Source organism: Pagrus major, chromosome 18, assembly GCF_040436345.1.
Source record: "Pagrus major chromosome 18, Pma_NU_1.0".
Classification (NCBI taxonomy): domain Eukaryota; kingdom Metazoa; phylum Chordata; class Actinopteri; order Spariformes; family Sparidae; genus Pagrus; species Pagrus major.
The window spans coordinates 15,337,200-15,361,298 of NC_133232.1; the positions used below are offsets into that span (position 1 = coordinate 15,337,200).

Sequence of the window (24,099 nt, forward strand, 5' to 3'; positions counted from 1 at the left end):
GGCTCCTGAAGGGGCTGTAATTGAAATGTGAGATATTTTTGTGCTCCTGTTGCTGCAGTAGGAAATCATGCTACTATAACTTGCTTCTGTCTGGCAGACTAAGATTACAAAGAATAACATTGATAAATAACTATTTCACTTTGTTAGCAGCAGACAAAGTAAAGACAAGTGGCTACATTAGAGGGATAGTTCACCCCAAAAAAAAAATTATAATACCTGTTATACCATTTATTCATCCGATTGTATTGATGTGAGTTGCCAAGTTTTGTAGATATCAGCCTTCTCTCCAGACATCTCTAAGGCCGATCAGCAACAGCAGTGTAATCCACAACCCTTGTGAGAAGTTTCATGTTTTTTTTTCCTTCATTTATACAGCGGAGTTTGCTGAGAGTGATACTCTCTTTTCCAGGCATGACCTGATCACATTTACACAGGTATGCATTCACAACTGGTGGTAATGCAAGCACTGCTACCAGATTCTTTATTATTATTGTCAGTCAAGGGATTTGAACCACCAAAACCTCTGGTCACAAGCTTGCTTCTCTAACCCTTGGGCCATCACTGCCCCTAAATGTAGGAAGTATTTTCCTTCAACCGAACAACACACCATCAACCGTAGTTCCTGAAAACATTTTCAGGAGCTGATGTAAAGCAGAACTATGCATATCAGCATTATATCCCTGTCATACTGATGCAAACAGATCACGTTGTCCCATGAGCTGAAATACCCTCGACTCTTCCCCTTTCCCTCTTTTTCCAAACCACTGAGGATGTGAGCTCATGGTGGATGGGAGGACACACAGGAAACTTGACTGCAGTTTATCACCCATATACAGGAAAGACTGCTCCAAACTGCTCAAATCAGAATGGAAAGAGTGTAAACTCTGCACTACAGACAGATATCAAAAAAGGTTCATACTATAAGCAAAAGGATCCTACATGAACACAGATGTTTCTGCCACAGCTAGAACAGTTCTTGGTTTTTCTCGAGAGATTTCTGTATTTGTTTTTATGTCTCTGCACAAACTGTAGAAATCAGCCAACTTACGTTTTTTCCACGAACTGGCAACTACCAAGACAAAACAAAGATACCACATAATACCAACAGCTTTATACTATTGCCTGACAAAACCTTGGTAAACACTGGAACCGTAAGAATTCTTACACAGACCTAAACAAGATGATCATTTTGAAAGTGACAAACATTTTAAATGTATTGATTCACAATCATACAATGTTTTAAAGGAAAATAGTTTTTTTTCTTTTTGAAATTTGTCTACATAAAATTGTTACCAATATGACCTTTATATGCTCAAACAAAAGGATATATATACGTATACATGCAGCAGCCCACTAAGGTAGACCTGTAGATAAAATTCCAATTCCTTTTTTTTTTTCAAATAAAAGACATGCAATTGTTGTGTCATTATGCGCAAAGTCCAGTAGACCTTCATTGTCAAGGTTGTTAAATTTAAGGTGGGTTGATTTATTAACAACATCAACCCATGCAGTGAGTAACATGCAAGTTGTTGTTGGTAGCTGCTAGTATTTGATTGTAATAAGCTGCATCCACAATAAGTGCAGGAAATTAAAGCTAGCTTAACTACAGGTTCAGAGCCAGCACAAGGCAATTCAGCCCACCCAGTATTTGTACTGATCTTATATATATATATATATATATATATATATATATATATATATATATATATATATATATATATATATATACATATATATATATATATATTTAAAAAATGTATAATAATGTTTATGCTGGTTCATTTTTTGTGAGATATAAATGCTCTTTAACTATGTAGGATCCTGATGGTGCCATGCAATGTGAAGTGCACAGCAGGAAGCCAGTCAATTAAGAGAACTTGGGATCCTAATACCCTTTTTAATCTTTACAATGCAATAGGTGTTTGCTTTTGGAGCATAACCCACCATTAGTTTTCAGTTTTGACCCTCTATGGGAAAAAATTTGGGTACCCCTGGTCTAGCCTACTGGCTGAGCTTGACTTCTGTCTGCACTGAAACTTTGCCTCAGAATGGATGTTTCCAATGCAGCTTCATTTGCTTGGCACAATTATGTAAATTTAATAATTCAAAGCTACAAAAGAACTTGTGTTCATTTGCCTATATAACTTAATTCCAGAACAATTACAACTTACTACATTCATGGTATTGTCTAATACTATAGTACTTAGCTAGATGTCTAGGTGGCAGTGAATATTTGATTGTGTGGTCAGTTATAGTTGCCTAATGAATGTAAAACAGCAAAATTAACATCAGTTTTGTTCTTCAATATATTCTGAAAATGGAACATTTATGTTTACATGTTTCCATATGTTTTTTAATTGTTAATTGTCAGCTGAGTTGCCATATAGTTATTTATTTCGAATAGTCAGTTGGGTTATTCACAAACCTTTGTCTAACTAGTTTAATTTACCGATTCCAACCATCACACACCACGCTGTCACACACTGCTCCACCGGCCACTACAAGTAAATTCTCAACCTCTGGGAAACACTGCAAACAGGGTTTGGAGTTCTGCTGCTATTGTACAAATGATCTCAGTGAATCAACCTTGCCCAAGGATGCCTCTACTGCTTCTCCTGGGTTAAGCCACAGAGTCACTTCCCTACCCATGGATCCTCACCGCTAACTCAGCCCTAGCCAACTACTGTTGGCATGTTCTCTTGCTAAGTATTATTAATAAATTCCCTTTAAGATTTCCCAGTCCTGACTGTCTGTTTTTGGGTCCTGTGGAAACACCAAAACATCAAAGAATTATCCTTTATATTTACATATCTTAACCATTAAGTTCCAAGGAAAGTCAGTACAATCCATAAACTTACTGTTAATTACTTTGTTTGAGCAGAAATAAAATCACTTTTTCATATTTACACCTAATTGTCAAAATGTGAATGGGTCAAGACTGAATTCAATAATAACCTTTATCATGGTTAGCGGAAAACATGACGTATATTGAAATGTATTTGTAAAAGAGACACATCCAGTTTCAATCATATGTTTCCATCAAACTATGAAAAAGAAAGATCTCAGTTTTTACTGTCATTTAACAATGCATGCTGGGGAGTCTGCTAATTTGCTGCAGATCAGGCCCCTCCCGTCCCATACTCAACATACTAAGTGATGTGCTTAACATGGTCATTGTACTGCATATTTCATCTGATTAGTGATTTGCAATGGCAGAGGGGTTTCACAAAACAAAAGAAAATTAACGAGCACTCAAAGTGTTTGTATAATCATTTAATGAGTGTAGATCCCTGTGTGTAGCTATGGGTTCTCCAAATCTAAGCCTATTAAACCTCTAAAATAGATGACACTTCTGCATGGCAAATACTAATCTCTGGAATCCTTCTTTTTGCTCTCATCCCATCACTGAAATGAGGAGAGACAACTGGCAAGGAGCTGCACAGTGCTACATAACTGCCACAGCAGGCAGCTCAGCTCTCTCCCTCTGCTCCTGAAAGTTATCCTCCCACCTCTGCAACTTCCTCTTAATCTAGCCCTCTCTCCAACTTGGCTGTCATCCTCTCATTCATGTTTCCCCTCTCCATCTGCAACCTCTGCCTCCATCCCTCCTTCTTCTTTTTGACCCAGAGTCAGCGAAGCAGGAGAGCGCAAGGGGAAGTCGACTACATGGTAAAAAAATCAAAGGGAGAAACTTTAAAGGAGGTTAAAGTGGGTGAACCTCTCTTGTCTCTTCTCCACTCTACTCTACTCTTCTGCACACTGGAGCTCAGTGAAGTCAGAGTAAACGCAGCAGGAATAAGAGGTTTGCTGATCTGAACAGGAGAAATATTTATCCACTGTCCCTTTCATACAACTCCTGTTCAGCTTTCAACCATGATTCTTATTCTGCACCTTCACCCTCTGCCGAGACAGACAATTCCCTGGAAAGGAAGAAAGAAGGAACCTTTCTGTGACAGGCCACCAAGCAGATGGTTATCTGCATCAATTGAAAGAAAACACAGAATGAAAAGATAAAAACAACAGAGTCCAGCTCTGGTGTTTGGATAACCACAATGTCAAGCTGCTCCGGCACTGCGAGAGTGGTGAGGAGTTTCCTCCGGTCCAAGGTGCTCCAGAGAAGTCAGAATAACAGGGAGTGTGTGTGTCCTAATGTGTGTTGGTGAGGAGCATGGGGGAATGTGGACGGAAGTTTGTTTGTCTTCTTATGCGTTTGTATCCAATTATTTTGATGTGCCTGTCTATTTGTAACACACACAATGCAGCAGGACCACACAGTCCTTCTGGTATGTGAGATTTCCAGGTTCAAAATAGGCCCCACCGTGGTAGAAGGGCAGGAACAAATGGCAGAGAGAGGGGGTAAAGAACAAGAGAAGAGAAGGGAAGGAAAACAGGGGTAACACACGATGCATGTGTTCACATTGACTAAAGGAACAATTTTCATTTTCATCTGTTGCCTTCGATCTACCCACCTGTCACCAAGCGTGGGGAAGTTTCTCTGATTTAATGCGATGGGAGGTGTTATGGTATGAGGCCAAGACTGTTGAATTACCACTGTTAACATGTGGGATTACAGTGCAGAGGAGGGAAAGTGCTACTGACACCACACAAACTTACAAGATGACTTAAAAGCAGTACCCCAAAACACGTTTTCTCTATAGGAACTGTGGAACTAACTGGTGGGACATTCAATCCATCTCATACTGTGCAGCCAAGCATTGTTCAAACCTGCCAAAATGCATTTTAAATTCTAGTGGAGATCCAAACGTTAAATAGCAAATATGTCACGCTACATTTTGGGGAAATGTGTCTAAAATGATACAAGACATCTATAAAATTTCCATCTAGTGGAGTGGTGCAGCCATAAAAACATGCAGTCTTGGGTTTGAATGTTTCACTGCAGAAAGTGTCAACATCATGTTGCCTCAATAAATACCTGAACAGGCAGAGCATGAACTGTATGATACTGACAGACGGATAAAGTTGTGGGTCTCACAAAAAGGGATAGACCAATTCTGCAAATTTCCAATGACTAGTGTCAGTGTTTTTGTGCCCTATTGTTGACAAAATCAATTAATTTAAAAATGCAATACTTTGGCTCTGATGCAGATACCTCTCTCTGTCCTCTGTCCGTAGTCATCGCTTTGTGGTCTCACTCATGTTATCAGTCAGATAGTGTTGTGGGCTGGACATGTCACATGTAAAATAAACTGAATAATCTGAATCTGCAAGGTTAAGTTACCAAATAAATGTAGAGGTGTGGAAGTATAAAGTAGCTGAAATTGGAAAAACTAAGTAAATTGTAGTTACTTACATTACATTTTGACACCAAGATTTAATTTTTTACTGCAAATGTATATCAGTTATATGTCTTCTTGATAACTAATAATTAATATCTGTATCGGCCCTAAAAAAAACAGTCAATCCCTACTCACAAGTGACCAATTTATAAAGGACTTTTAGTCCGTAATGTACAGTATGTCCAACAAACTTTATTCTACAATTCTCATAATTTAGCTTAATAGCACATTTAGTTAGACCTCAAACTACATGTCCTTAGTTCATTACACAGTCTGTTAAAAATCTGAAGTCTTGAGACTGATCTGGGATAACCCTGATGAACAGTTTACGCAGACTGCTAGTACTCCTTCAGACAAGTGAACTGATTGTCCCTTTAAAGCTGCTTAAGGAGAAATAACAGTGGGAAAATGTAGATTCAGGGGGTTCCATCAAATATGTAAGATGTTCAGCAAAAGAGGAGAAATACATGAAACTCAACTGCAAGGGCCCATTTATAAAAGGTCTTTACAAGTCATTTATCTTACCCAATATCAAAATATGATATTTACTTTTAACTTTAATAAAACCATTAATATTTTGTAGAGGGTCTTGTAGCTAGAGTCTTGTAACGAAAGTTCATCTCATAGTGGAAACTATCTTTCTGATGTTTCACTGTGTGTACAAACATGTGTGCTGTTTCTAACAGAGCGGAACAGTGAGCTAATGTAGCCAGCAGTTACACGCATAGCTGAGCAGTGTATGTGTCGCTGTATGAGTCACCTGTTGCGCCTGGCTGTTCTCGGCTCTCCTGAGAGCCATGCGTAACGTGCTAGAAAGGGAAGTTTCTCAGGCTCATTACGACTACAATTCAAGTTTGGTTTAAGTACGCCGACACTGTCATCAGTGAAGGGTGTAGTAAGATCATAGCATTGTATAGACATTGTTGGTAAAGTTTAGGATATATGCGTAACTCACCGGCGGTCCCGGGCTCCAGCAGCACCGTGAAGAAAGAGATAGACAACACTCCACGTAAAGATAAAGAGTAGCGCTGTCCCTCCATGTTTCTGTGTCCTCCGCCCAAAGACTCTCATTCACATTAAAGCTCAAGTAAACGAGTCAGAGGAATAAGTTAAGTGTGTCCGTTGTGTTATGCGCTCAGCAGCTGTAGAGTCACTGCCGAACCATCCACACGCGCGCGCGCGCACACACGCACACACACACTGACAGGAAACCGGAGGAGGGAGGGAGGACTCTCTCTCCCCTCTTTCTCCCTCTCTCTCTCGGTGTGTGTGTGCGCGCGCGTGTGTAATTACCAATCCAAATGCTGGAAACAGAACGGTAAACAGCTCTGTATACATAGACAGAAACTTCAGCTTTCTGAAATATCACAGAGCTCCTACAGAGTTTCAGGCAGTATAGACTACAGTGAACAGTGCCAAAAGCTGCATTCAGTCATTGTTTGGGAATACATAAAAATGACTAAGATGCCCACATATAACAATCGCTTATTAATAGAAATAAACTTTCTCTGTCTCTCTCCACACCTGGTACACCAGCGTCCTTGCTCTGCAGGTCTCTTTATCTTTCCACTCCTCTGCCTTCTTTTCCTTCTGTTTCTTTTTTTTTGTTCTATGCCAGTCTCCTCACCTTTAACCTTTCAGCCAGGTGGTTGGTCCCAGTCTCAAACCACGCCATTGGTCCCTCGTGCCATTCTCCGAAACCCAATTAGTGGTTTCCAGTCCATGTTACAAAATCAAGTAGGTCTCCAGGTGCATGTTATCAGGTAATCAAGTGAGTTAAGTGGGAGTGCAGACATCAAGCAGTGACAAGTGCAGACAAACCAATTTGTAGCAATAAAACCATGCAATAAAACAAACAAACTCATGCCAATAAAACACAGCATGCATGTAACAATATAAAATACTTAAAAACAGTCACTTCTGCCTTTGACATACTTACAGAATATTTAAACACTGTGATATTGCTACTTTTACTCCAGTACAAAATCTGAGTACTTCTTTTTTTAGAGGTTGGTTATTTTTTTATTGATTATTAAGTATTTATCAGTTAATTCCAGTAGACTATGTATCTTAAAAGTCAGTATTTTTAACCTTGAATAGGCCAGTAGATTAAAATGATAGAAGAATTCAGTATTTCTTTATCTGAATTTTGTTACAGGCAGCATGCACATGCACACATAGACCTCATTTGACTTCCGAGAAAGAAAACAACCTTTTTTGGGGTGTTTTTTTTTTTTTTAAATATGTTTTAAAAAAGTAAGTAAGTATGAATAAAATAAAGTCCTGTTGCGTGCGCTGTTGAACAGTGGTGGCGCCGGACATTTTCTTTTGCTGGTGCTATGGGGTTGCTTGACTTTTCAGTGACGGTGCTCTGAAATTTAGGGTTTCCAATCCCCAGTTTAATTTCTATTGCAACACCCCCGACAGACACATGTACATAGGCAGTACCCTGTGTTAACAACAAGGCAAAATATTCAACTTAAGGGATATAGATGTAAGGTTTCTATATATATTCATTACATTTATAAGAACAGAAAAAAACAATCATGCAGTTACCATTAGACTTCATAACAATGCATTTGTTGTTGTGGCTGAGTACGAAGGCATCAATGATTTTGTTGCTGTCCAAGGGCCCTTGTTTTCTGTGTTAATAACCAACAGTGCTGGGTTACTGGTTCGAGAGTCCACTTCTGTTCCTCAAGAAAAACTGCACTCATGGGAAGTGTCAGGGATATGCATATCAGTTTGTACAAGTCTATAAATGCATCTCTGTATGGCTTCACGAGGGATAGGAACTCCTGAGTTCTGGTGATAGTGTCTGCCGGTTCTTCTTTTCTTTTGCAGTAGCCGGCAAGCCTGGTAGAGGTCTGCAGACAAGTTTTCCTCACCTCTACCATAATGACGGGCCATAGGCAGTATGTGCTGTTTGTCTAGAAAAGATGTGTGTTTGGGGCGTAGGGCTGGCACACCTCTGAGTACATCATTTGTCTCTGTTGAAAAGCGCAGTTTCATGTCCATTACCAGCCTGTCTATAACAGGATAGAAGAGTGCATTTTTCAGGTCCATGCTGTCTAAGCGTGCTCTTTCTAACGGGGCCTACACAACAAAACCCTCCAGATGCCGCGCTGTTTGGGCCTGCCTTCTCTCACGAAGTGAAGTCTGTCTTTCAGTTCCTGTGTTTGCGCGCAGGCCTTCTGCTTGCTTTCGGATTTCTTTCCATTTTTCATCTGTGCACTTTTCTGAGATGGCAGCGATTACAGACCGGTCAGATCATATGCCGCTATGCGCATGGCAGTGTATATAAATTGCCTGTGGCACCTCGTTCCTGAAATTTTCCTGAACTCCATTGTTACATCCCAACATTACCGATGCTCCGCGTAGCACTGGCCAACACAAAAATTTAGGTCTATATTACACTGACTGAGTGTATGCTTGATGCTAGCTAGTAGTGAAATGCAAAAATTCCTCATGCACTTCCTCTGACACTGGGTGTAAATACCTCAGGATCACTGAAATCTGTTCCTTTTTACTAACATCTTTACTTTCATCCACCAAAAGAGCAAAGTGCTCTGCCTCCCTCTCCTCATTGCAATACTATTTGTTCACTTAATTTTAACATTATTTGTTATTTAAATAATTTCATGTCAATTATATTTTCATAGATGTAAGTTACATTACAGTTAATTAATTTTGTTACACAGTATTTACTTTCAATATTTATTTGAATTTAAATACAAGAAAATCAATTAAATTCAAATTATCAATAATTTTCTTGTTGTCTAATACTTTTAAAATAGATTTTTCTTGATAATTCTTAACATTAAACACCTTTTCCATTTTGAAAACAATGTCACAGTTACAACCTTTATTCCAGAACCTGGAAAAATAGCAAATATTCACAACATTAAATGTGCAAAGATAAAAAAAAATCAATAAAAAGAAATCACATAAAATGTCAAATATTCTCAGCTAGGAAAAATCCTACCCTTCAGATGCAAGTGTTTCAACTTGGTGACACCAATTCTCTAAATCACCAGATGTTTCCATCTTACAGCCATATCAATCACTGCTGTCTCATAAGGAATACTATTTGTACTTTAAACTTTTTCAGATGTCAGTGATGTTAAATCTACATGTACTCTTGCACCAGATCATCAGGATCCTTGTTAAGGTAGGCACTGGTATCTTTGTCTTTCATAACATGTATCCCCACCGTTGGCTGCTCAATAGATCCCTGGATGAAACGTTCATGATCTGTGACCTGTAGAATCCAAATTCACAAAATAAAACAAGATGAGATTAAATGTCAACATTCAACAATTAGGTCATAACACGTAAAGCAAGAATTTGTTACTACACTGCCTATTCATCTCCTAACATGCTATAAGGAACATTTTTCGTGTAGAACTTAGCCAAAATAGAGAAAGCTGGTGATTCGGAAGTCCCTGCCATTTTGTTTATGTACTATTAAACAGAGCCTAAATAAACTCTGATGAAACTGTAAAACAAGAAATGTTTCACTTCTCTTGGCAGAGCGGCTTGGGAGTTGACAGGAGGTAGGGTGATGACATTCAGCAAGAGAACATAGATAAGCCAAAACCCTGGCCCTCTGCAGGGTGTCTGTATATGGGTCGCATGCTCTACCAACTGAGATACTGGAGTGCATTGGAGAGAGACAAATTATAACTATTGATACATTAATGCGTTCATAACTTTTGGGCTGCAGCAGGTAAAGGTTAACTAAGTTTAATAACTGTATATACTGCTGGGTGGCTTAACATATAATATAACCTAGCTACAACTTTAGATAATTGATATAAAATATAAATAAAGTAAGTAAAGTAACCAATAGGGTTTACGCTAACTAACGAAAGCTTTAAAATAAATGTTGTGGGATAACAGTGTGATATTTGCCACTGAGATGTAATGGGGTAGAACAGTATGGTTTAGGTTTAAAGGGTATCTATGCTGTCTATGTTTTTTGTGAGGGAATGAATGGGCGTGTTTTACAGTGGAATCTAGGCAGACCCCCAGGAGGAGGAGGGGACTCCCAGGGGATGGTAACCGGCTGGCAGGCGGCTGGTAGCTGAAAGGCAGCCGGATGAGAGTGGAAAATCGAGGCGGCTGTAACTGTATAGACTATAAAGCAGCTGTCAGGTGAACTTGTGGTCAGTAACATTAAGTTGATGTGCTACCTTGTAGTCAGTCCCTCTCCCAGTCTGTTTGTCTGTCTTGTTAACCAAGCTGGGCAGTATATAGCCTATATTTCTCTACCTGTGTTTTATTTACCATCCACTTCCTGCGCTTCTCTGTGACTGAAAAACGTGAGACTGACATATACCTCACATTATTTATTTCATTTGATAAATTCCAACAGGCAGCAGTGTTTATGAACCACAGCACAGAAAGATAACCCTGTTGCGCGTGTACAAGCATTCACATGTGCATGCACGGAATGGCCGCCGGTTCTCGAGCAGCAACCTCAACCATACAGACCAGACAATATATAGTTTAGAAGGTGTGCACGAACCTTGAACCTACTACAAAATGATGCTTCTGCAGCCGGTCCGGAGGATGACGTTGTGATTTCCGGTGCTCGCGAGACTGGTACGTGATTCAACATGGCGGCGCACAGTACCGGCTATTAAACGTAAACTGAAACTAAAACCTAGTAAATAAAAGTCTAAAGTTTATCAAATAGTCAAATATAATCTAATCAACCAAAGGAATACGTCAGTGATATACCACTCGTAAACAACAACAAAAACAAAAATCGTTAACCCTGGAACAGCTGGAGGATTTCATTGACGAGTACTACAACAAACTAACCAATATGGGACGTAAGGGGAAAGGAGCGACTTCAACACCACCAGCTAAACGACCGCGTTCTCCTGAGTCGACGAATTCATCTCCAAAGTCGTTCGTCGCCCAAACAGATTCACCAACCCAAACGGATTCTCCGCTGTATAGCCCTGAGGTTAGTGAGACATTGGTAACAATAAACAACCATCTCTCCTCGATGGACTCCCGTATAGCTCTCGTGGAGTTACTACACAAAGAGTTCCAAGAACTCAAAGTTAGTTTACAGTTCTGCCACGACCAAATTACTCAGCTTAACTCAGAAAACAAACAACTGAAAACTGCCGTTCAAACTCTAACAGCCGACGTGTCAGATATCCATAAAATAAACAAAGAATTAAAAGAGACAGTGTTAGAGCTGCAAGGTCGCTCCATGCGCGACAACTTAATATTTTCAGGCATCCCCGAAACCGAAGGGCACAATCCCACCGAATCCGAGGATGAGATAAAAAACTTTATGGCTACTAAATTAAAGATCTCGGACGACAAGTTAAAACAAATCACCTTCCACCGTGTGCATCGCCTAGGAGCCTTCAAAAAGGACAACAAACACCCGCGCCCGATAGTCGCCAAATTCGAACACTACAAACATAAAGAGTTTGTAAGAAAACAAGGCGTCCTACTCAAAGGCACAAATTATGGCATGAACGATCAATACCCCAAGGAAATCCTGGCTCGACGTAAAATCCTTTTTCCCATCCGCAAAGAAAATATGGCGAAACAACGTAGAGCAGTAATAGCAGTGGACAAACTGTATATCGATGGCCAGCTGTTCCGAGACCTAGAATTAACCCCGTGGTTATTCTAAAGTAAACATTCCTGTAATGACCGGCAATATATTAATACGCACTCATGCCAGTCTCGCCCACACATCAAGATGTGTTTGGCTCTCCTCCCCCCACTTTTCCCCTCGCACGATCACTATTTGTCCACTGCGATATTAACATTTCACTTACGTGGTTTTGCTCTGTCACAAAATTGGGCATGTATCCCCTCAGACCCCCCTCCCATCTCTTCTTCTCTCCTTTTTCTCTATTCACAGATAACCGTGACACCCCTCACCCCCCTAAACACACACACAATGTATATCACTCCCATACACATACACGCACAGTCTTTCACATACACATACTCACATAGACACACACACTTAATACCTCTCCTTTTCACAAACACACACATATTCTATTCCTCTTACACTCACGTACTCTCTTTCCCACTCTCACACACACAAAGCCATTCTCTCACACACTCATATGTACACGTACACTTGTCCTGTTTTAAACACATATTTACATATAATCTCACCTTCTACCATGCACACACACACACACACACACACACACACAAATACACATACATACAAGGAAGTACTTGGGAACATTACAATAATCCACAATGGTTAAACTTATAAGTTGGAATGTTTGTGGTATTGGAAATCAGGCAAAAACGATCAAAATAAAAAACCATCTAAATAAACTTCAGGCAGATATCTGCCTACTGCAAGAAACGCATCTTATAGATTCAAGAAATACAGTTATTAGATCCCCAACTTATCCGCAGGCCTTCTATGCAAACTTCAACTCAAGACAAAGAGGAGTAGCAATCCTAATTAACAGTAAATTACAATTCACACACAATACAACCATTTCAGATCCAGAAGGACGGTACGTAATTATTAACATTTCTCTCTACAATTACCAACTAACCATAGCCAGCATATACGGACCAAACCAGGATGACCCAGACTTCTTTCATACACTCTTCTCTTTACTAAACAACTTACCAAGTGCAGAAATTATCATTGGTGGCGATTTTAACACTGTGATGGACTCTCCTTTAGACAGATCAAGCCAGGGAGGAAAGCCCAGACCTGCTCAATCAGCAAGGACCCTGAAACAGTATATGGAGGACTACGGCCTCGGAGATAGCTGGAGGATAAACCATCAGGAAGAAAGAAAATACACCTTCTTTTCACAAGTACATCACACCTTTTCAAGAATTGATTACTTCTTAACTAGTAATTCGCTTCAAAGAGTTATCACTGAAACACAAATCCATCCAAGAATTATTAGTGATCATGCCGCAGTATCATTTAATCTAAACATTAATGTACAGCAAAAACCCTCCATCCGATGGAGATTTAACACATCATTGTTAAAAGACGAAGACTTCAACCAATTCTTTAAACAAGAATGGAAATTTTTCTTGGAAACAAATGACACACCACACATTTCACCAGTAATACTATGGGAAACTGCCAAAGCAGTACTACGAGGTAGGATCATATCTTTCTCATCTTACAAAAAGAAGAAGGAAACACAAAGAGAAAATAACCTGCAAACAAAAATAGTAGACAAGGAAAACATGTACGCTAAACAACCAACAGAAAGTCTCTTTTGTGAAATCAGAAAACTCAAAATTGAACTAAACGATATTATCAATAAAAAAACCCAATTTCAGCTTGAAAGACTAAGACTCAAGGATTTTCAAAACATCAACTCAACTACATACCTAGCTAACCTTCTTAAGCAAAACAAAGAAAAAACAACCATCTCATGCATTAAGGACTCTACAGGTAAATCTCTCCACAACAATAATGACATTAATAATGCGTTTAAAAATTTTTATAGGAAATTGTATGCGTCAGACCTCAACCCAAGCGAGGAGGAAATTAATCAATTCCTTAACTCAATTACACTACCACAACTCGATAAGGAAACACAAAATGATTTAGATAGACCCATATCACCAGTAGAAATTTACTGTGCCATCAGTAAAATTCCGAATAATAAATCGCCAGGTCCTGATGGTTTCCCTATTGAATTTTACAACCACTTCTGGGAAACCATATCCCCACTCTTCATGCGTATGATTACAGAATTCACAGCATCAAGCATAATTCCTTCAACTATGAACACAGCAATGATAAATGTACTTTTAAAACCAGAGAAGGACCCGACTAATCCAGCAAGTTACCGCCCTCTATCACTAATTAACACAGACATTAAAATTTTTAGTAAAGTACTCGCATCCAGAATTGAGTGTGTTATACCGAATCTCATTCACCCCGACCAAACGGGTTTTATCAAAGGACGGCAATCGTCTGACAACACCAGGAAATTATTTAACTTAATGCAATTATCGCAACAAAAAGAAACAGAAAGTCTAATATTATCATTAGACGCGGAGAAAGCCTTTGACAAAGTAAACTGGACATTCCTATTCCTAATACTAAAAAAATTTGGAATCAGTGAGACATTTAGTGGATGGATTAGGGCACTTTACAGCTCACCAATGGCTACTGTATTCACTAACGGTTTAATTTCAAATAACTTTCCCTTACTCAATGGGACTAGACAGGGTTGCCCTCTCTCTCCATCCCTCTTCGCATTATTCATTGAACCTCTCGCAGCATCAATCAGAGAAAATATAAACATAAAAGGGATTAAAACAGACACAGCAGAATATAAAATAATTTTATACGCAGATGATGTATTAATCCTACTAGAAGACCCCCAATCCTCCCTCCCAAATTGCTTTAACATAATCTCATCATTTTCAAAAGTATCCGGATACTCTATTAACTGGTCTAAGTCCACAATGCTACCAAACAACATAGAAAGAAAAAAAGCAGCAGCACTAGCAAATAAACACAAACTCAGAGTAGGAAATATCAAATATCTGGGCATTAATATCTCTCCCAAACTATCTGATTTGTTTAACCTAAACTTCTCGCCTCTCCAACAAAAAATAGAACAGGACTTGTGCCGGTGGTCTAACCTACCACTATTACTACTAGACAGAATATCTTCAATAAAAATGTCCATTCTCCCAAAAATTAACTACTTATTCACAATGATACCAATTACTCCAAATAATTCCTGGTTCAAATCGATTAACTCAGCAATAACCAAATTCTACTGGAAAAATAAAACGGCAAGAATTAAACTCTCTACTTTACAAAAACCTAAATCTCATGGTGGACTTGAATCTCCAGACTTCGAGCATTACCACCTAGCAAGTCAACTGAAATACCTAACACAATGGCACAATAGAGATAACTCCTCTTGGCTGGATACAGAACAAGCACTCAGCGGTGAACTTCAATTAGCCGATCTTCCATTCATCACACAAAAAATTAAACAACACCAGTGTTTCCAAAGTATAACAATAGCAACCACCTTGAAAGCCTGGTGGAAAGCTGTTCAAATCACAAACTCTCATCAAATAGCCCCGTCAATCCGCTCCCCTATTTGGAAAAACCCTGATTTGGCTTTTAAAAAGAAAAAGATTAACTTTCCCAACTGGAAGAAAAAAGGCATCACGCACCTACAGCATATTATTGAGAATAACACTCTCATCAGTCTCACCAAATTGGCCCAGATATTTGGCATAACCCCAAACTTTTTAGAATACACACAGTTACAATATATAATAAACCCAATCCTAGAAAAACATATTAACTTACAGGAAGAACTTATACCAATTGACAGAATTCTAAATATTACAAACAAAAATAAAAAAGTATCAAAAATATATGCAATCCTAAACCAGGCCGACATTTCTTTGTCAATTCCTATATCGAAATGGGAGAGAGATCTCTCAATTGAAACAAATCTTGAATTTTGGAATCAAATTTGTATCTATAATTTCAACAACAAAATCAGTAAAAACCTACAACTAATACAGTATAAAGTTATATATAGGACTCATTACACCGTGGCAAAATTATATAAAATGGGATTATCCGATACAGACAAATGCACTACCTGCACCCTAGACACAGCCGACACATATTTTCATGCAATCTGGAACTGCACACCGGTCTATCAATTCTGGCGGGAAATCATCGGTAGATTGTCTAGTATTTTGGAATACAACATCCAGCTGTGCCCAACTACATGCATCCTAGGTGACATGTCTCAAATCACACAACATAAATACTTCACGGTTCTCACAACAGCCCTTATAATAGCTAAAAAAACTATCCTCTTAAATTGGAAAACAAAAAATAATCTCAATATTAAGATGTGGGAGAATCTACTAATGGACCAAATATCAATACAAAAAAGATTAGCAGTAATTAACAAAACACTAGAGTCCTTCGAAACTGCATGGACACCAGTCCTCACAAAATTAATATCCCCAATGAACTGATTTCCAACGAACCACAGAAATTACCGATTACTAAGTATAATAACGATTTGACCTTGTACTTCCTTAATATAAAGACCTCCTTTTACATCCACAATCACATTAATTCCAAGACACCTTACATAAACAGTCACTAGCCACACATACAAACAGATGTCCTCAAATTAGTACACACACACACACACACATACACACGCATACACATGGTAGTCTAGACGAGGGGGGGGGGGAACATGCGGTAATTATATGATGGGTTTGATTCAGCGTAGGTGGCTGGCCTCATTCCTGGTTTGGATGAGGCATGGATGTGGGAAGCCCATTGCAATATGGGTGACCTGGACCCTCGGTCGGGGATGGGGCCCGTGTGCGTTTGGGGTTGCGGTGCCGGCTGGGTGCCCGTTCGGCCCCGGGGCTGGCCGGGGGGGCGGGGGGGGCGGTGGCAAGTGACCCTGGTTTCCCTCCTGGATACCTCTGCGCACTACTGCTGCTCCTGCAGGGTGGGGTCCATGGTGTCTCATGGTTTCGGGGGGCTCGGTGTGGGTGGGCGGGTTGGACGGGTGGGTGGGGCGCGGGGCGGCCGGTGGCGTACCGGTGCGGTGGGGGAGGGCGGGGTGAAGGGTGGGCATGGTCTTTGGCCCCCCTTTTTCCTCTCCTATCTCCCTGGTGGTATCTGACCCACTCCTGTCCGGCTGTGCCTGGTGTGCCCATGGCTGGGGGACCGGCTGCTGGGGCCGGATGGGTTCGTCCTGGGGATCGTGTCCCCCATACAGGGCTGTGTGTCCACTATCCCCGGGGTAGCGCCGGACGGTGCCTCCGGTCTGGTACGGCGCCCCCACGCGGAGGTAGAGGACCTTGTCTGCCGTGCGGTGCTCGGCCTGTGGGGTGGGGCTGGCGGGGGGAGGTGGGGGTCCGGGGGATGCTGGGGTACCGTTGCCCCACGGGACCCCTCGGATGGGGCGGGCAAAGACAGGCCCTGCCTTTTTTTTTTAAAAAAAAAAAAAAAAAAAAAAAAAAAAAATCATATTTAAACACATATAGATTAGGGATGGGGGTGCGGGTGGGCTAGATGTTGGCAGGATTGGGGGGGGGGGCAGACAGTAGAGCAGTCATGCTGTGTCACTCCCCCCCCCTCCCACCTCCTCCCCTGTACTCCTATTTTTAATGCACTTCACAAGAATAGATCACACAGCTAGAGTAGGGAACACATCAGGGTTAGAGGGGTGGGTTGGGCTAGGTGCTGGAGGTGTAAAAGGGGGGTAGGCTGTAGTGCAGTGGTGCACTGCAACTCTGCCAATCCCCTCCTCCCGTCACCCTTCCTGCCCTTCTATTTTAATGCACCACACTAGAATAATAACAAAATCAAAAAGAAATAAAAAGAATTAATTAGGGGGGGGAAAAAGAGAAAAAAAAAAACACATATAAAATAAAATAAATAAAAACACAAATATGGCGGGGCCTGGGTTGCCTGCCCTTGCACAGTGGGGTGCCCGGGGGATGGGGGGCCCCGGGTGTCCCCCCCCCCCCCCCCCCAGTCTCTGTGCTACTTCCCTGCAGCCCTGGCCCCCGTTGGACCTGGTCCTTGGCTGCCGCCAGCGGGGGTGCATCTATCCTGGAGGTCGCCGTGTGGTTTTCCCTGGGGGTGGATGGTTTCCGGCCTTGGAGGGGTGCTACGACCGTCACCGGGGGGACCATCTGTGCCCCGGGGGTCTGGTCTTCGGCTGTGGGACACGGGGCTGTGCGGGGCTGAGGGGTTGGATCGACTAGGGGGATGGGGGGAAATGCCTTGCCCCCCTCATGCTCCGGTGCGCTGGCTGGCTGGCCCTGGCCCGGGCTCCTTCGGCGGCCTGTCTGCCTGCTCCTGGGCTCTGCGGGTTGGGTTGACTCCTGGGCTCAACCGATGGGGGAGGGTGGTGGTGTGGCGGGGGTGTCCATTGGGTGCGTATGGGTCTTCCCCCTGCCCCCCTCCTCTTCGGGGGGGCCTGGGGGCCGGCATGGGCGCCCCGGCGGTACCCGACTTCATCTGGTCTGGGTCCTCTGCTGGACTGTGGTCCTGGGTCCCCCCAGGTGCTTTTGGATCCTACGGCCTGACTAATCTGGCGACCGGGGTGGGAGGCTGACCCGCCTGGCTGATCGGACCCAAGTGGTAACAAGTGCACCGGTAGTAGTCTTGTTAGATAAACTAAACCAACACGGTGGCAACCCTTTGTGACCCAAGCTTTACTAATGATTGTGGCCACTTAGCGTTGCGTCACCAACAACATCACATCGCGGTGTTTTGACGATAGGAGAAAATGGTTTCACTCTCTATCTGAACACTTCTATTCTTGCTTCTCTTCTCTCTTTTTCTATTTCCCTGCCCTCTGTATGTTTTTCTGTATTTTTATACGTATTGGTGTACATATGGCGTATTCTACTGTCTCCCACTCACGGTGGTGTCTTAAGCCCTCTTACACAGAATGTTATTAGTTGTCAATAAAAGATAGGCCGATGAACTAAGAGGGTTGGTGGTAGTTGCATGCACATCACAAGCACTTACACACAAAAAAAAAAAAAAAAAAAAAAAAAAAAAAAAAAAAAAAAGTACTGCAAGAACAAAATTGCATTCATATATTACAGTTTGTGACAAATATGACACAAACCAGAAATATATACATATGCAGACAAAAAAGAAAAAAAAAAAAAAAAAAAAAAAAAAAAAAAATAGAAGGTGTGCACGGGTGCTCATTTAAAAAAAAAGACTGATTATCTGGTCTCTCAGTCAATGTTTAGTTACAGGTCAGGACTAATAGGCTTGAAGATGAAAAGAAATATATTGATATTGACTACAGCTTATAGGCCTGTGCGAACATTGTATACCCAGAGCTGTGTAGTACAGTAAACTGTCAGGACTGGACTAATCACCAGGCAGCAGAGCCAAAGCTTAGTGTTATATTTGATTATTTTCTACATTTTATATTTTCCACAATTTCTCATTTATGGTCATGCTATTTAGGAGATAGCTTGTTCTCTCAAAGTGCACCAGATTGATAAATTTAACTTTAAAATGTGCAAAAGTTTTCCTCTGGGGGACCATGGCCCAAGACCCCTAGTGTGAGGTCCACCCACCATAGTCTCATGAAATCCTGTGGGAAACACTGAGCCCACTGTTGTTTCTGACATGTTCTGGAACAATACAGTGACTGTTTACAGGACGAGCATAGTTTCAATGTCTTCAGAGAGCCTTTACTGCCAGAATTTTCACATTTCTGGGACTTTTTGCTGACAATGGTTAACACTTGTCCCACAGCGGTAACCATTTCCCGTTTAAAAGGGCCTCTCTCCTGATGGTCTGGCTCCTCTGATTTTACATCCAGCTTGAAAATGTTCTCCACTCCCACATCTGTGGCAGTGCATGCACCGTTCATCTGCTCCAGCCTGCTAGCAGACAAAACACTTCCTCTGAACATGAGCAGGGTGGTTACTGTAGAGGCGTGTGCATACTGGGGCTGTGTTGGAGTAGGTACTGGGGACTGACTGTGGTTGCTGTAATACTGCTGTGGTGGAATATGTGGCTGGGGTTCCCTGCCTGGCCTCTTCACTGGGGGCGGGGCATAGGGCTATGACTGAAAGACTGAAACATAGGTTGCTGTAATGTCTCTTTAATCTGAGCTATTTCTACACTGAGACCCAAGAGAAGCTACGCCTGTCTTAATTTCTGCAAACTCTATTAACAGTTCAGGGGTTACTTTTGCTTTGGCTTTCTTCACGGGGCACTTTGCAGGTGGCGGATCTTCTGACTGGACTACCCTTAGACTTGTAGCTGGCTGCACTAAGCTTCTTCTTGCTACGTCTTTCTGTCTCATTGGCACAAGCAATGTTTAACCTCTCTAGCAAAAGCTCATCTGAAGTCTCAGTATCTAGCAGAAGAGGTCTGTCCTAATGCTGTCATTCTGGAGACCAGTAAGTACTGTGTGCAAACACATGCGCTGAACTAGAGCCGGGCCCATACTGAGGGGTCTCTTTGCGGAATATTTTAACCATTTTTACATTAGGTAATGCCTTTAACTGTTTTTAACCCTTGTCTGGCTTTAGTTGCTCCTTATAAATGTAATTTATGGATGTATAGCCTTTTTATCCTCATCCATTTTAACATTATCACAGATCATGAATTCAGAGCATTGCTTTTAAACCTATAACAGAATTATAGTGTACTATCTTTTCAACCTGTTACACTAGCACTACCATATCGACACATAGACCGCTCTTCAGCCTGCTCGACACTGCTACACCATGTGGCAGTAAACATTTCCTTAATTTGGCATGTTTCATACAGTTTTCCTTCTCACATAAGTCTCGACGATATCAAACTCATAGCATATATTTCACTCACACAGAAAGCTATTGTCTTTTAGTTTAAGCTAGTGGAGTTGTCTTTACCAGTGCCTGCCATTACTTACAGACACGAGGCAACACACATTTCAACCACAGTCAAATTCAATGTCTCTTTATGTCACAGTTAAGATAAGATAAGATGTTCCTTTATTGATCCCCTTGGGAGAAATTAGCAGGTAACACAGCAATACAGAGGGAAATAACTAGCAGCACAAGAGTAAGTCTCAAAAAATAGAGACAATAATAAAGAGATTTTGAAAGAATAAAATAACAATTTGAATACTCTCTGGGAAAATGGCGTACATTTGTTTTATTGTCAGTGGAAAATGCAATATTTTAAGATACTTCTGGCATTGCAATGTGTTTTGATAACATTTCTAGCGGGTAATGTGCATTTTTTGTCAAGATCTTTGTCCAGTAAATGTGTATGAGTCTTAGTTTTGCTAGCAGCAGGTCTCACAAGGTTATTGCAATGCTGGTTGCCATGTACACTGCAACGCATAGGTAGGGCGGACCTGGCGCGTCCGAGTTTTCGACTGTTTTGTCTTCATCAATTAATATTGAGCCATACCATCCAATAAAGCACCCTGTATTTGTGTGTTGGTATGTGCAGAAACCCTTGCTGGCTAATAAAACAGATTTTGATTGAATGGACTGTGTCATGATAACATAAAATCCTAAAACCAAGACTCATAAAAATACAAAAAAAAAGAGAAAATTCCAGGGATGTGGAAAGACTAGCCTAGTCTATACATACATTGGTGTTTGACAGCTGTGAATAAGAACATGTTGGTATTTTTGGCCCTAATATATTCATATTTCATAACCCTAAGCCTAGCTCTTCAGGCCTTCTTTCGAGCCTGTAATCATGCCCTAAATTGTCATTAGTATTGCAATTTCTCAAGGTCACATAAAAACTATCACTGAGCTCATATAATGGACCTTAAAAGTGCTCTCAGAAAGTATAGGTCTGCTGGCTTGGGTCCATGATGTAAGAAAATTAAAACTTTGTCCTCTACCTAAATCTAATGCATCGTTGGAAAGGTCTTGACCTGGAGAGTAACATATGTCAGTATGAAGACCAGTAATGGCTCCTGCTTTGAACCTTGAACTTGGTGTGTGTTTGAAGGTGTATAATTCAGCAACAAAAAGGGCTACAGACATGGGACCAAATGATCTAGAGAGCTCTTGACCCAAGCTATTATGTGAGTACAGTCACCAAATGGGGGCACAATAAAATATAGGTCAGATGTGGTCAAAATTAAATTTTCACCAGTGAAACAATTAGGTGTGTAAAATCTGATTCCCCAGTCAGAAGAACCATAATACTTTCTTCAAACAACAATTCCTTGCAGCCGTGCCATGCAGCTTGATACAAATCAGTACCACAGTTGTAGTTCTGAAGTCTGATCTATTTAAAGAAAGTTATTATGTTGGTTTATTTCTGATGTTTTCCCTAGTATTCTGGGGTTTGATGGTTTTAATACTACCAATTTCCAAAATTGTGTTGAGAATAAGGTCATAAAATAGGTATCTACTAAACATATCAACTATATAGTACAGCCAAAAAGTAACTACTTAACATTTATGTAATGTATGTGGAGAAAATGTAAGGATGTTGGTTTATCTAAGATATTCCGTTGTTTTCAGCTTCCACATGACATCATGACTGACATCGAGAGAAGCCATTGGGAAATGGGTCTTCATCTCCATAGGCCTGGATTAGGAAGCATTTCATAACAACACCTATGTTGCACATTATATCTGGCTGTTAATGACTGTAAAATCATTGTATAATTAATAATTTATGAGCTTGTTTACTTTTAAATAAATGTATTATATAGTATTAAATACTGTCAAGACAATAACTAAATAAATGGCTATAATTGATTGTGGGAAGGCTCTATGGGAAAATCAATACATAATTTCATTTCCACTGGCTAAAATTGAGTGTGTTGTCACAGTAACCATGCACACTTTTACAAATGTATCCTTTCAAAAAAACATGGTGGCCTGATACAATAATATAGTTAGTGTTTATTGTAAGGTTATTCATAGCACCAAAGCTGACTATACAATGAGAATTACAAGGTTTTTAGAAGGTTTTATAAAGTCACTGAGACAACATCTCCAGTGTTTATTATCCAAAAAGAGTAAGTTTAAATCATTTTTGTTGTTTGTGTAAATGGACAAGACAAATCACAGCTCAAGAAAAGAAACCCCTTTGTTGCAATTAGACTTATCAACTGATCAGAAAAACAGCATCTATTAAACTTTTCAGTGACATTACTCACTGAACCTAAACTGCTTGAGGTCTAAGTGCTATATTGTAGGTAACTGGACTTGCTTCAGTTTCTTGAAGATGTTTCACCTCTCATCCAAGAGGTCTCTTCAGTACTAACTAACTGGAGGGGAGTTTTTCCCGGATCCTCCCAGGCTGGAACCAGCCCTGACTTAATTGGATCTGGGACATCCTTTTGTCACTGTCTAAACCTGTAAATACAATTTGTGTAATATTTAATATTATCTATTAATGCCTCTTTTGTTTCCCACTGAAGTTACTCCTAAATTGCTTGTTTGCTGATTTTGGATGAATTGAGAGAGAAAGCTGTCGAGTCACACATTGACCAGTGACACCTGAAGTGTAATTTAAAGCTTTGAGTTTTGTGCATGTCATGCAAGCTATGCTGGCATGTGGTTTGATTCTGTTTGGTCACTAAATCATCTGGTACATAACTGTAAGTCCCACAATCAAGTGGGTGTTTGTGCTGTGAAGTGGCAAAATGATTAGCCTATGGTCATTTTAGGATCTGTGTGCAACACCGTCCAGAGTGCTGTTTCAGCTGTGTCTATGCACCTCTCTCTGCTGTTTTTGAGTGATTACTGTGCATGCTTTGATTAACAAATGTGAATAAATAAGGGTCTGTTTGTGGTGACAGTTTGTTTTCTTTAGTTTTATCTGCTAGCCCACAGGCGTTGTCCAGTGTGCTCCAGTCACTGTGGATTTTTGATGCGTTGCAGAGCAGCAGGCCGACCCAAAGTCAACCTATATCAGATGTTTGAAATGAGCACAGAAATCCACCTATTAAGCCAATATTGTCTGATATTATGAATAGCATGCCGTCATTAAGATCTCAGAACAACATCGGCAAGACGCAGGTGTACAATTTGATGCGGATAAAAATAAAAATTCTGATCGAGTTAATTTAAATGTGTTTTAGTTGATATTGGACTAGGCTTGATTGAATTAAAGGCTTTGGAGCCTTGGCAGAGGTATGCACTCTACTGAGTGCCATTCTAGTTGTTTATGAATTCAAGTTATTATTTCTAACTTTATTGTTTATGAATTCAGTTACACATTCTGACATAAAAGGTGAGGCTTTTGCTTCTGCTTTTTGCATAAATGCCCTGTTAA

General features: G+C 40.6%; 1 protein-coding gene across 1 annotated transcript in view; it reads right to left on the reverse strand.

The window, feature by feature from the left end:
* Positions 1 to 6,401, reverse strand: part of LOC141013740 (TGF-beta receptor type-2-like) — a 76,168-nt gene extending 69,767 nt beyond the window's left edge. The window contains exon 1 of the mRNA XM_073487583.1: positions 6,253 to 6,401. Within this exon, the coding sequence (XP_073343684.1) occupies positions 6,253 to 6,337 (85 nt within the window). The 5' untranslated portion in view covers positions 6,338 to 6,401. The remainder of the gene's footprint in view (positions 1 to 6,252) is intronic.
* Positions 6,402 to 24,099: the final 17,698 nt, after the last annotated feature.